Source organism: Notolepis coatsorum, assembly GCF_963971535.1.
Source record: "Notolepis coatsorum genome assembly, chromosome: 20".
Lineage (NCBI taxonomy): Eukaryota > Metazoa > Chordata > Actinopteri > Aulopiformes > Paralepididae > Notolepis > Notolepis coatsorum.
This window is the reverse complement of record NC_140184.1, coordinates 26,396,438-26,409,606: the sequence shown is the minus strand read 5'-3', so window position 1 is coordinate 26,409,606 and position 13,169 is coordinate 26,396,438. Positions and strand designations below refer to the sequence as shown.

At 42.6% G+C, this 13,169-nt stretch overlaps 1 protein-coding gene across 1 annotated transcript in view; it reads right to left on the bottom strand.

Annotated features, from left to right (window-relative positions):
* ppef1 (protein phosphatase, EF-hand calcium binding domain 1) overlaps positions 1-13,036 on the bottom strand; it is a gene marked incomplete at both ends in the record, with an annotated part of 19,364 nt that extends 6,328 nt beyond the window's left edge. The window contains 10 exons of the mRNA XM_084337087.1: positions 1,175-1,311; positions 2,944-3,093; positions 3,304-3,340; positions 3,942-4,108; positions 4,730-4,776; positions 7,896-8,010; positions 8,390-8,553; positions 9,673-9,733; positions 11,378-11,505; positions 12,982-13,036. Of these exons, the coding sequence (XP_084193213.1) occupies positions 1,175-1,311; positions 2,944-3,093; positions 3,304-3,340; positions 3,942-4,108; positions 4,730-4,776; positions 7,896-8,010; positions 8,390-8,553; positions 9,673-9,733; positions 11,378-11,505; positions 12,982-13,036 (1,061 nt within the window). The remainder of the gene's footprint in view (positions 1-1,174; positions 1,312-2,943; positions 3,094-3,303; positions 3,341-3,941; positions 4,109-4,729; positions 4,777-7,895; positions 8,011-8,389; positions 8,554-9,672; positions 9,734-11,377; positions 11,506-12,981) is intronic.
* Between the last annotated feature and the right edge of the window lie 133 nt (positions 13,037-13,169).

The following is a 13,169-nucleotide window of genomic DNA, read 5'->3' as shown; positions in this document are numbered from 1 at the left end:
TAAATAATAATCAGTTTAAGCATATGTATATAAACAATTCCCTCCTTGTCGTTGCGTTGCTCAAGTTCGCGCTCTCTCCCCAAAGTTCGCACTCTCTGTGACCTACCAGTAGGAGTCACTATTGCAATGACCAGGACCCATTGATTGATTGATTGAAAACTTTATTAACAGATTGCAGAATGGGTACAGTACAGTACAGCTCAATACATACAATTGTTAAGGGGATGCAGACCAGAGAAAGACTTTCGTCTTGTTTACATCAGGGTCCCCCATTTTCAATTCATCGTAACATATATGACATATATGACATACAGATAGACAGTACAAGTGGGGGGGGGGGGAGGTTGGGTGGGAGTGGGGGGGGGGGGAGGTTGGGTAGGAGGGGTGGGTGGGGGACACTGTACAACTGTACAAGCAAAACTGTACATTGGAATATTGACAAGACCATACTTGGTCATTTTTACTGTACATTGGAGGGGGTTGTGTTAGGACATTTACAGGGGCCAGTTTCGAATTGCAGTCTCCCGTAGGTGTTTTTCGAGAGTGTTTTTGAAAGTGGGTAGTGATTCACATTCCTTTACAGCTTTGGGTAGGGCGTTCCACATTGATGTGGCATAATTGCGAAACGTGTTTAGTCCCTTGTTTGAGCCGAATCTGGGTTTAACATGATTTGTGGAGCTCCCTCTGGTGTTGTGATCGTGGTATTCACTGACCTTTGGGAAGTATTTTGACATGTACATGGGTACCTTGGTCGTGTAGTTAGTGTATCTTGTAGACCAGGCCCATTGCAAGTTGCTGTACTCTGTCGTCTACTCTAAGCCATCCTAGGTAGTCAAAGTGGGCAGGGGTGAGGTGGGTTCTAGGAGTAAGGTCAAGCAGTAGTCTGACCAGTTTGTTTTGAGATGTTTGTATACCGCACCGGCTTCCCACCCACAAACACTGCCAATTGTGTTCATAGGGACGACTGACCAAGCCGGAGGTACCGCTGCCGGGAATTGGACCCACATTTCTGCTGTGGTAGGAGAGTGCTTAGACCTCTACACTACCCAGCTGCATCTAACAAGGACTTTAACCGTAACCATGATAATGAGCCATTATCCAGAACTTTGTGCATGCAACAAACTCTGTATTAAAAGCAGTTATATTTATTCCAGTCTTTGGGCTGTTGTTAGACCTGGGAGTCCTTGGGGACTTGTGGCTGTAACGGCTGTCTGGGCGAGGGCTGCCACTCAGTTTGTCCCTCTCTCTGCAGGAACCACTCAAATCCAGCTGGTCCAAACTATGACTGGGTAACCTCAGTGCAGACTTAACCTGGAGGTCAGCAAGAGGGAGACAGAGAGAAAAACCAAGGGTACTGGATAGAATCTTCCACAGATTTCTTAATTACAGGTCAAATTAATTTCTGGTTTTAAACATATTTTTATTAGCATTCTTCAAACATACAAAACATTCCAACAACAACACAACAGTAGACATTGAAAGGGAAGACCTTCTCTGTGACCCAAATAGTCACGCGGTGACCCCTGATGACCAGAGTTAGGGTATATCTTCCGGTGTCATCTGTGGCTTGGTGCCTTCTCATCTACTCGCTTATATACCTTGTAGCGTTAGCTAAAGCTAAATCAATTACCGTACGTTACTCAAGAACGTGTCGCTGGTAGCGTTGTGACCACAAATAGGTCAAGGTTGCTCCCCATTTCTACACGTATCCACTTCAAGGCCCTCGACCTAGCATACCGTGCGGCAAAGGGAACCGCTCCCGCCTACCTCCGGTCAATGGTCTCTAACTACACACCCTCAAGACCCCTACGCTCTGCATCTTCTAGCCGCCGCAGACCTACTCCTATCCAAGCTCCCGGAGGGTCATCAAAGAGAAGCCGCCTATTCTCAGTCCTTGCCCCACAATGGTGGAATGAACTACCCATCCCAGTTAGGACAGCCGAATCCTGTCCAATCTTTCGTCGTCGACTAAAGACTCACTTCTTCAACCATTATCTGAAATGATTAAAAAATTAAAATAAAAAATCTAACCTAAATCTAAATCTAATCTAATCTACTGTCATGCACTTGTCCTAATAAACTAACCTACACTGTAACACGCAACACTTTGATGAACATTGTTACTCAGCTGATAGAGTTGTACCCTTCTTGCTGTCTTGTCGTACAGAACTTGTAAGTCGCTTTGGATAAAAGCGTCAGCTAAATGACTAAATGTAAATGTAAATGTTGCGGGGTACTCAGCGAGTACTACTCCCCCTCCATGGGCTGCCACAGGCTATCCTTCTCCGGGGAAGGAAGGAACTTGGTGTTGATATTCTAAAAGCCTCTATGAATTCCCTCATATCCCTCCAGGGACCGTAAAGCAATGGCCAAAGGCTCGATAGCAAGAATAAATAATCCTGGTTTTAATTCTGATCAGTTATTGTTGTTGTTGTTGTTGTTGTTGTTGTTGTTGTTGTTGTTGTTGTTGTTGTTGTTGTTGTTGTTGTTGTTATTATTATTATTATGAATGTTACCTTAGTAGTTTGCTGATTGGTGTTTGCTGTTACTGACCTTGTGCCTACAGTAGGCTTGGTGTTTGCTGTTACTAACATTGTGCCTACAGTAGGCTTGGTGTTTGCTGTTACTGACCTTGTGCCTACAGTAGGCTTGGTGTTTGCTGTTACTAACATTGTGCCTACAGTAGGCTTGGTGTTTGCTGTTACTAACATTGTGCCTACAGTAGGCTTGGTGTTTGCTGCTACTGACCTTGTGCCTACAGTAGGCTTGGTGTTTGCTGCTACTGACCTTGTGCCTACAGTAGGCTTGGTGTTTGCTGTTACTAACATTGTGCCTACAGTAGGCTTGGTGTTTGCTGCTACTGACCTTGTGCCTACAGTAGGCTTGGTGTTTGCTGCTACTGACCTTGTGCCTACAGTAGGCTTGGTGTTTGCTGCTACTGACCTTGTGCCGCTCTATTGAGCCGAGGAAGTCCAGGTCGGTCTGGTCTGATATCCCTCCATGCACAATCAGGATCTTGCAGTCAATCACTGTAGCGACAGGCAGAAGGCTGAATACATCCTTTAGCAGTTGGAGAATTTCACAGCCATATGTCTGAAATTAAACCAACAATGAATTAATAAATTGTATTCTCAGACCACTCACATCAATGAATACACACTATTGGCTCAACGCAGGTGTCAACAGTTACGACCACAAGAGGGCAGTAGTTTCATGCAACAACAGTACAATATAGGTGATGGAACTCTATCCACAACAAGTCAATAAGCATAGGTGCCTACAGTCGAGGAGCACTTACTGTACCTTGTACTTCTGCATGACTTCTTTAGTGAATCCATATCTGGAACATACAAGGAGGGGAACATGTGAATATTAATAGTCAGATTGTAATCCTTATTATACCAGCCTATGTAAACCAAACATCTACCACTCAGCCAAAGGGGATACCCTCTGCCACCCCCAGCCACCCAGCCATGGGAGACACCCTCTGCCACCCCAGCCACGGGAGACACCCTCTGCCACCCAGCCACAGGAGCCACACCCAGCCACGGGAGACACCCTCTGCCACCCAGCCACGGGAGACACCCTCTGCCACCCCCACCCACTCAGGCAGGACTACTCTGCTAGACCTTCTCACGCTAGGGTTCATACACGTTATTCCTATGGTCTCCCATTCATTGTCAGTGGAGGAGCTCCAGAATTTATACCACATGACAAGTTTGAGTCTTGCTTCCCTGGTTTCTGCCTTTGGGATAGAGTAGCTCATGTTCACAAATATTGATTGAACTTTCCTGGGACATGGAGAGAACACAATGGAATTCTTAATTTGGTTGACGTTCCTCTGGGTTAATTTGCGCCTTTGTTTCTGGATAAACAGATCAGGCTCACAGAGATGGGACAGTAGGTTTATATGGTCAAGCTATGGCCATCTGTAGACCAACCTGATGTTCATGATGTGGTCCTCGTGGTTTCCTCTGTTCAGATGCATGTGGTCGGGGTAAAGCAAGAGGTAGGAGAAAAGCAGGATGATGACTTCCATAGACTTCTTTCCTCTGTCCACAAAGTCCCCGTTAAACACGTATGAGGTGTCTGCGGAGGGGAGGCCATTCTAGAAGGAGATGGGACAGGTAATACAGTCAACCAGCACAGTCACAGTGAACCAGCACCTGCTGACAGGTCTGATCCTTTAGCTCAGCTGGTTAGTGTGGCCGCCTGTGGATCCGATGGTCCCAGGTTCAAATCCACTCGGTTACACTATGTTTTTTATTTGTATGTTATGACAATTTTCTAAATCTATAACAATGTGTATTATGATTATGATTATTATTATTATAAAGATTTTATAGCACTTTCTGTATCTAAAGGGAGTTTACAAAATGTGTAAAAAAAATTATAAATAATACTCAAATGCATACATTATTTTATTACAATAAGCAAATGGCAAATATTGCAAAACATTTGAATAAATATCAGATAACTTGTTAAAAAGTGGGCAAAGTCAAAAACAACAAACAACAACAAAGTATGAATTAGGAAGTTTAAGTTGCTCCCCTTTGTAGAATGGTACAACATGTAGAATACTTCAGGAAACTGGGGGGGGGGGGAGCCTTTATTGTTTCATGGCTTGGCAACATTTTAAAACACATTACATCCATCTCCATTGACTTATGTTATGGTGACGTATCTCCACGTATTACAATAATCTATGTCACTACCCACTGGTAATTACCTTGTAAAATATGAGAAGTAAGTCATCAAGTCGTCCATGTAGATCACCTGCAAAAAAATAAACATCCCGTTACTGGGCGGACAAAATCCTCTTCCTGTAGCTAGAATCAGCTGCTGGTATCCATTGAACACATGCATGAGCGCTTAATCCCTGACATGGAAACCACACACGTTTCCTGAATATTCATTCGAATATTCATCCCACCACAAGAAAAGTACTACTGCTAGAGAAAATGTGATACAATTAACATTGTAATTAATGTTGGGAATTCCCTCAAAAGGTGCACACCCAGTGTTAAGAAATAGTACTCAACATATTATTTTAGTGCTGCAACCTGCACCACAACCAAAAATTGGATAGACTCAGAACCAAAACCAACAATGTCCCTTCAACCCTTGATTTGCTCAGCCTCATTTCAACTGTGTGTATTTTTGTACAGTATATATGACAGTATAATGAGATGCAAATGTACAGGGGAAGGAGGCTATGGCGGAGGAGTCAAGAGTCTTATCAGTGTGCAAATAAAGAAACTATATTCTTAAATGAGATGTCATGCTAATATGTCATGTTCTACAGTAGGACTTACTAAGTACTAACTATTAAAACAAATCATTAGAATAATAGAAGCCTACTTTGCTGGAACGATTCATTTTGCACGTATACAGTATACGTCTGTGTGTGTGTGTGTGTGTGTGTGTGTGTGTGTGTGTGTGTGTGTGTGTGTGTGCTCGTGTGCTGAGGCTGCCTCACTAAGCCATTTCTCCACACATTTATTTAGTTCTAGCAATAGGAATAAATCAAACCAACAATAAATAATATCATAGAGAAGAAGACAGTATATGGCATATTAATACAGTATACTCTACTATACAGTAGCTATATCCGCGGCGATCGGTTTAGTTCTTATTTATTTCGTTTGCAGTGTGTAATTATCACGATGCCTCATTGAGTCAGGACTATGAATGCAAAACATAATTGCTAATGATACAAATATTGTCGTATTTATTATAATTATAATTATTTAATTCCACAGATGTCTGTAGTATCGGCAATCCCCAATGACTTGTCCCAGAGAAAGCTGTTGAAAACACAGGCGCACACCGGCCTGTTAGATTTACGACTGCCTTTTCGAGTTCGTAAATCCTACAAGGAATTTACAATACGAAGCCGTTCGAGAATGCTGAATAAGTACGTAAATCGAGTTACGAAGGAATTCTTTGATAACTTTTACATATGTCCGTTCAAGAATGAGGACCAATGTGGCTGAATAAATCAGACCTTTATGATGTATTTTGTTGCCTCTTAGCATGATGGGAGACCGTGATTTATATAGTTCAGATTTTTGGAAATCCCTATTTCCTACTTACCGATGATGTTATCAATTGGTAGAATCCTTTCTCAGCACAATCCATGCTGTTAATCCATTCGTTAGCCACAAACAAATGCAAAGTCAATGGGGTCAAACTCCTGTTTGTACAAGCTCATTGAAATGTACATCCACAGCTGCTTCTCCCAACCCCCACCTACTCCAAGTGCTCATCTTTCACTTTGTCTCTCTCTTTCCTTACAGAAGCCAAACTTTTTCTGACACTGGTGATGTTGAAGTGTTACTACATGACAGCTGGACCTGATACCCTCCCCACTCTTCCAGACCATCGCACTTAAACGTCTTCCTATTCCACCATCATAGATAATTATCGTCTTGTTTCTCTTATCTCTTTTCTCTCTAAATCACTGGAATGTGCTGTAGACAACCAGCTCACTGATTATCTATTACAGAACAAGTATCCTGGGGCCAAATCAGTCAGGCTTCAAGACCGGTCACTCTACAGAGACGGTCCTCATAGCAGTCACAGAGGCGCTTCAATTAGTAAGAGCAAAAGGCCTCTTCTCTGTCCTGATTCTCCTAGACCCGTCAGTAGCCTTCGACGCAGTCAACCATCAGATCCTTCTCGCATCCCTTGCAGGAATGGGAGTTGTAGGTTCTGCGCTGGCATGCCTGGCATCCTACCTTGACGATTGCTCCTATCAAGTATCATGGAGAGGCATCCTATGGGACCCCCGCCCCCTACAGGGCTCGGCCCTTGGACCTCTCCTCTTCTCTCTCTTTACACCAAATCTCTGGGTAACATTATAACTTGCTGATGACACTCAACTCTTCCTCTCTTTTCCTCTGTCAGATACCCAAGTCTCTGAATGGATCTTGGCCTGCCTGTTTCCTCCTGGATGACAACCAACCACCTCAAACTGAACCTGAGCAAAACCAAAACGGAGCAACTTGACTTGCCGGCTGAGTCCTCCCCAATGGCCGACCATTTAATCACAGTGGAGAATGTAGCTGTGGCTTTGTCCCCGACCGCCAAGAACCTAGGTGTGGTCCTTGTAGACTGGCTGGAATTCTCTGCTCACATTGTCTCAACAACCAAAACCATCCCTTCCTGCCAAAGCCACCCAACTCCTTCTGCAATCACCAGTCATGTCTCACTGCAACTATTGCAATGCACTGCTACTGTAGCTGGTTTACCAGTTTGCACCATCAAGGTGCTTCAGCTCATACAAAACGCAGCAGTCCGCCTGATCTCCAACCTACCAAAGTTACCCCACATCACCCCACTTCTCAGAGAGCTGCCCTGGCTGTACTATTGCAGCACAAATCTGCTTCAAGGTTCTTGACCTGGCATTCTGTGAAACAAGAGGATCGACCCACTCCAATCTCCAGTCAAGGGTCTCTAACAACACACCCTCAAGATCCCTACGCTCTGCATATTCTGGCCGCCTGAAACCCACTCCTCTCTGGGCTCCTGGGGGGTTCTTGTTAGGACAGCTGAAACCTGCCCAATTTTACGACGTTGACTAAAACACACCTTTTCAATTAATATCTGAATTTAATAGTTTATACTACTATCTACCATGCTAATATGTCTATATTACTATGCACTCAAGAGTGCAGCACTGCTAGACACTGCTTTCCTTATTCGTGCTCTAACGTCAGCATCTGTTGTCAATAACACTGCCAAGGTAGGTAAAGGCTTCAAATTCTTCCAAAGCCTCGCCATCCAGCATTGGGTAAAAGACTCAGCTAAATGACTAAATGTGAATGCAAATTATCACTGATAATTCTAACGTGTGTTTTAGTCTAATAAACTAAACCAAAATGTTCACTTACCACATATAGTGATCTCCTTGGCGTAGGATGTGGACAAGTGGGTGATGTTTGGCATCTGCTTTAGAAGCTTCTTGGTCTCTAACAGCAGCTGCAGCACATATCTGGCATGGAGGGACTGGGGGAACACAGACCGGGTCATTGAGACTGTGTGACAGGCACATTTGAAGTGGTCCTAAATTTCCCCATGAATCCTCGTAGTGCACTGACCTGTGGTCTACACGTGCTTCCTACCAGCATGTGTCCAACTAGTTTTCCCTCTGAGGTAAAGCAACTACTTTCTTCCTGAACATATTGTAGTACAAAAAAACCCTGTTTCTTATTGATCCTTTATTTAGCCTGGAAGGTCCCATTGAGATACCAGTATAAGATTCTGGTCAAGATGGCAGCAAAACACTGTTCCACATCAAATCACGTTCACACATACAATACATGAAAGCTAAACAAAAATAAAAAAGGATATTTAAAAAAGAGAGATCTTCTCTGTTCTCTGTTACCTGCTGCTCCTTGAAGGCACTGAGCAGTGTGGTAGTTTGGGAGACAGAGAGCGGGAAGGAGAGCCGGGGGCCAGTGTAAGAGTCTGGGACAGTTATCAGGTTGTAGCAGTACTCTCTCTCCAGCCAGGGATCGACCACAGGGTCCAGCAGCTGGGAGATCAGGTCTGGAACACAGAGTGCAGGTCAAATTAAAATAGATTTTAAACTAAATAATTTTAGTTTGATATCGTACTTTCTATTACCATGCAGCAAAATATGATGCAAATCTATTGGATTAATAATGTGATTTTCCATACCTGTTGTGGCTGTTGTAATATATCAATTTCGACAAAAGATTATATATCACCCCCCCCCCCTTTTTTCCCCCCCTAATCTATTGAGCTAAAATCTCTGTTTTAGGCTCGCAACTACTTCAACTTAGAAAGCTAATTTTTAACAGAGAGAGAGTGATTGGACTGGAAAACTATTGTCAACAAACCATGACAGGACAAGTCCACACTGATCATTCCAACAGCTTCTTTTCCTTGTCTGTCATTTACCTCATGATTACCAGTTTGATCTGACAGCACTATGTGACCTCACCAATCTGGACAATAGGTCCACTTCAGTATGCTAATGTCCAGCAATGGGCTGTAATTTATGCTGACAAACAGAGCATACAAAAAAAACATGACTGAAAGGGCCTGCATCCCAGGGTTGCTTTCTATATCCTTCTTTCTCTATTTCTAACACACACATAATATGGACTACAGTCGAGGATAGTATTTCTATATATAATATTCCATCATCTTAATGTATAATTTTGTGAAGGGAGTAGAGATTTTGATAGGACTGACATATCCTTTTTAACTGGGCGGAGGGGGCAGTGCTCACTTCAACCACAGCTGTGTCAGCGCAATGCATCTAACACATTAGATTCCACGTCCACATTGGTTGCTAAGCAACAGGGTATAAGCATTGGGTTTTCTAGAACAAAATACAGGGGTATGACAAACAAAACCAATCTTAATTTGATGGAAATTAATCATATTTAAAAAAAAATATATATATATATATGAAGCCTGAACCATATAAAATGAAGGTAGGTTGACTGAGCAGACTTTTCCTCTGTGCACTTTTTCAGCCAAGCCATGATTGAAATGAAATAACATCACAGTAATATCAAATACACCGCAGACAGACCAGAGATAGAGATAGAGATAGAGATAGAGAGAGAGAGAGAGAGAGAGATAGAGAGAGAGAGAGAGAGAGAGAACAGTGCAACAGACAACAACTCTCCTTACCAGGACCGTTGTCATTCAGCTGAGTGAAGTTGTCCAGCATGAAACTAAAGAAACTGGACAGCTGCGGAAAGAGTTGAAACAGCACTAAAATAGTTACATACTAATAGTTACATACAGTACATAAATAGTTCACACACATACAATTCCACACATTCACACACCTGTGAACTGCCCAGTACAACCAGTCTTAGTGTTGGCCAATGAACAGCTCCACTGTGAGCAGTTGTGGGTTAAGTGCCCTACTCAATTCATTGCTACCTTCTTTGAATCAAACCTTTTTTTTTGTATTCGTATTCCTTATAAAGACTGCAATAATTCCTCTTCAACTCTCTCCTACTACATCATATGGTTAGTTGATCTGATTGGTTGAAGTTAGCCCACGATAGATGTGATAGACGGATGGTTCATCCAATCACCTGCCATGTAGTGCCTGCCCTTTTCCAAACAGTTTCCAAGGACAACTTCTCTAATGGTTCCATGTAACAAACCATCTGGTGCATCAGGTTAACCGCTGCTACCATTCCCCTCTACATTCCCATCTTGGAACGTTAGTATCAAAGGACAAAAAGGGACATTTCCAGGAAGTATGTTTGGCAAATGCCAGGCCAAAATATCTGCACATGGGCCATGTGCAGATATTTCCAAGGTACCTGTGTAATTGTCAGTGTACTCCTGCAAATCCCTGCATACTTTGTGGCACAATAAATTCCCATGCACAACATGGACAACATATTCCTAGCAGATTCATTAGGATCCCTATTAGCTCCAGCAGAATTAGCTATTCTTACTTGGGTCCACATAAAACACAACATTACATACATAACTGCATGGAACAAAAGGAAAACTTTATTGCAACAAAAACAACATCATACAGACAAACAAATAAAGTCACACAAGACAGCCTCATTTGGTAAAACAATTAAATAAAGGAATAAACAATTACTACGGCGATAGACAATTAGTTATCTCATTATTGAGTTAAGAGTCCTTAACCCTTTCACTGCCACACAACAGAAGGTTAACCCTTTACTATCACACAACCGACGGTCGCCGAAAAGGGTTAACCTGTTAAGTGAAAGGGTTAACCGGCTGTCGTGTGGCAGTGAAAGGGTTAACCTTCTGTGTATTGTCGCAGTGAAAGGGTTAACCGTTTTGGTAGTGCGGCAGTGAAAGGGTTAAAGCTGCATTAAACAACTTCTGAGAAATTAGCAAGGTTGAGTTTACCTGTTCAGCAGAAATAGAGCAAGCTCTGCTACACTTTACAAGCACATGCATGCGCAACAATGGTTTTCCAGACTCCCAGCTGAATACAAAAAATTATAAATATTAAAACATATTTGCCGGCCTCTGATCGGCAGGTGGTTTTGCACATTGCGTGTACCTTTTGACGAGGAGCGCGATGGTGACGCCGGGAACACCACTTGGCAGGCCAAAAGCATCGGATTGGTTATTGATGCAAGACGTTTTGATGTTTTTAAAAAGTCATGCAGAGCTTGCTTACTACTAAAGCCAAACTTGCTTAAAACTAAGTTAAAGCTGACTACTGCAGCTTTAACAAATTACATATCCTAAAACTTCCCACACACTATTATATATATTCTATAGCTTGACACACAAAAAACACACACACACACGCAGCTAAACCATTGTTGCCAGTGTTCTCAACCACAGGTCAGGTAGATAAATGTGTGAGTGTGAGTGTCACCTGTAGCTGGTCCTGTTCTCCTGCATACTCGATGGACTGAAAGATGTTCCAGGTGTACCTCCGTCTCATCTCAAGACGGGCCATGTAGCGCCGGTACCATTGCTGGATCAACACTGCAGCCTTCATAACTAACACAAACAAAACATTTGTTTTAACACAAAAACATTTCAAACAGTTTCCATTTTCAGAACAGTCAACTCTGTCAACAACTTAAAATGTCTTGAAATGTGGGTGTAGCTTAGAGAAAGACTGTGAAATGCCTGCCTTGAAAGCAGAATTAATATACTGTATATAGACCCTTTCAAACTTGGCCAACATAAATGGGCCCAAGTTTGTTTCCTGTCGCTGTGCTAATAGCAATAGCTGCCAGGAAATAAATTGGGCCCAAGCTGCTCCCTAGCAATGCCATTCCATTGAAAAGGTCTATATGCACAAAACATACATGCCTATTACATGAACATACACACAAATGGCCCAGAATGATTGGTGTAGATGAGTGGGGGGTCTTACTTAGAGCCGGACTTGTATTCTTGGCTGCTTCATCTGTGTGAAGAACTGAAAATTCAGTAGAAGAAAAGGGTAAATTAATAAGATTTGCTATTGCGAGAGAGAGAGAGAGAGAGAGAGAGAGAGAGAGAGAGAGAGAGAGAGAGAGAGAGAGAGAGAGAGAGAGAGAGAGAGAGAGAGAGAATAACAAGACACAAGGGAGGACAAGAGCAGCATAGGGACTGGAAAAACTGAGCAAATTAATAAGAGCTTCTGTAGGACTGAGAATTCATTAAGAAGAAAAGGAACAATTAAAGCCCCATCTGTCAATCATCTTGATGATGTCAGAATAATGAGGGGAGAGGGGAAGACACAAAATGTGTGCAGAAATGAACAGATTTACAGCAGCGCAAAGATTGGATATGGAAAGAAAAGAAATATCACAACATTCAGAAGGACTGATCGATTATTCGGTATATCACAAATGCCCGCTTATGTATGGGAAATTACGTCAATGTTCATCATCATATTGAACTGCATTGTGATGGAGGGAAGTGTGACACAGAAAACTAATTTTCAATTCACATTCTCAAATATTACAATGACAATTTTGTGAGAAATCTTTATTTCATATGTATTGCTTTTTAGCATCTATTCAAACAAAACTGTCTATCATGACTCACAATATTAAAAAGAAATGGACAATACGATAACACAGTTAGACATGTAATGAATATGGATATATTGCTCAGCCCTGTTTCCCATGCATTGTGTGCAGCATCTGATGTAGTGAAGAATGCTTCATTCAACCGATTTTGGTAGCATTCTACAGTACGTCTAGTTTGTGCTTCATCAACTTCCTGTCTCCCAGTGGAACAGGTACATAAAGATAGCATGCCAGTCATTTCTTCATCCACACCTATTTCACAGCGCAAAGTTTACAAATATCAATGAGTTAGGGGGGGGACTACATTAAAGGGACAGACATTTTTATGCACCCATTACTGGGAATGCAACCTGAACCTGCGGTGTTGACATTACTCAGGAAACAGAAAGGTCTCCACTTCCTAGACAACAAACGATAGCTCGACTGCAGTGAGCCAGCCGTACTTCGTTACCTGTCTCCAGTCTTTTCTCCTGCGTCTCCGTGGCAACGGAGGTGCCACAGCCCATGGTGACCAACAAGGAGGTCCAGTGGTCACATGGGTTGCTGAGTCGCAGGCCAGTGGTGATGGGTCACTCCTCCAGCAGGGGGGATACGTCTGGAGCAATAAGATCTTGAAAAAAGAAAGGAATAAGAGTTTCC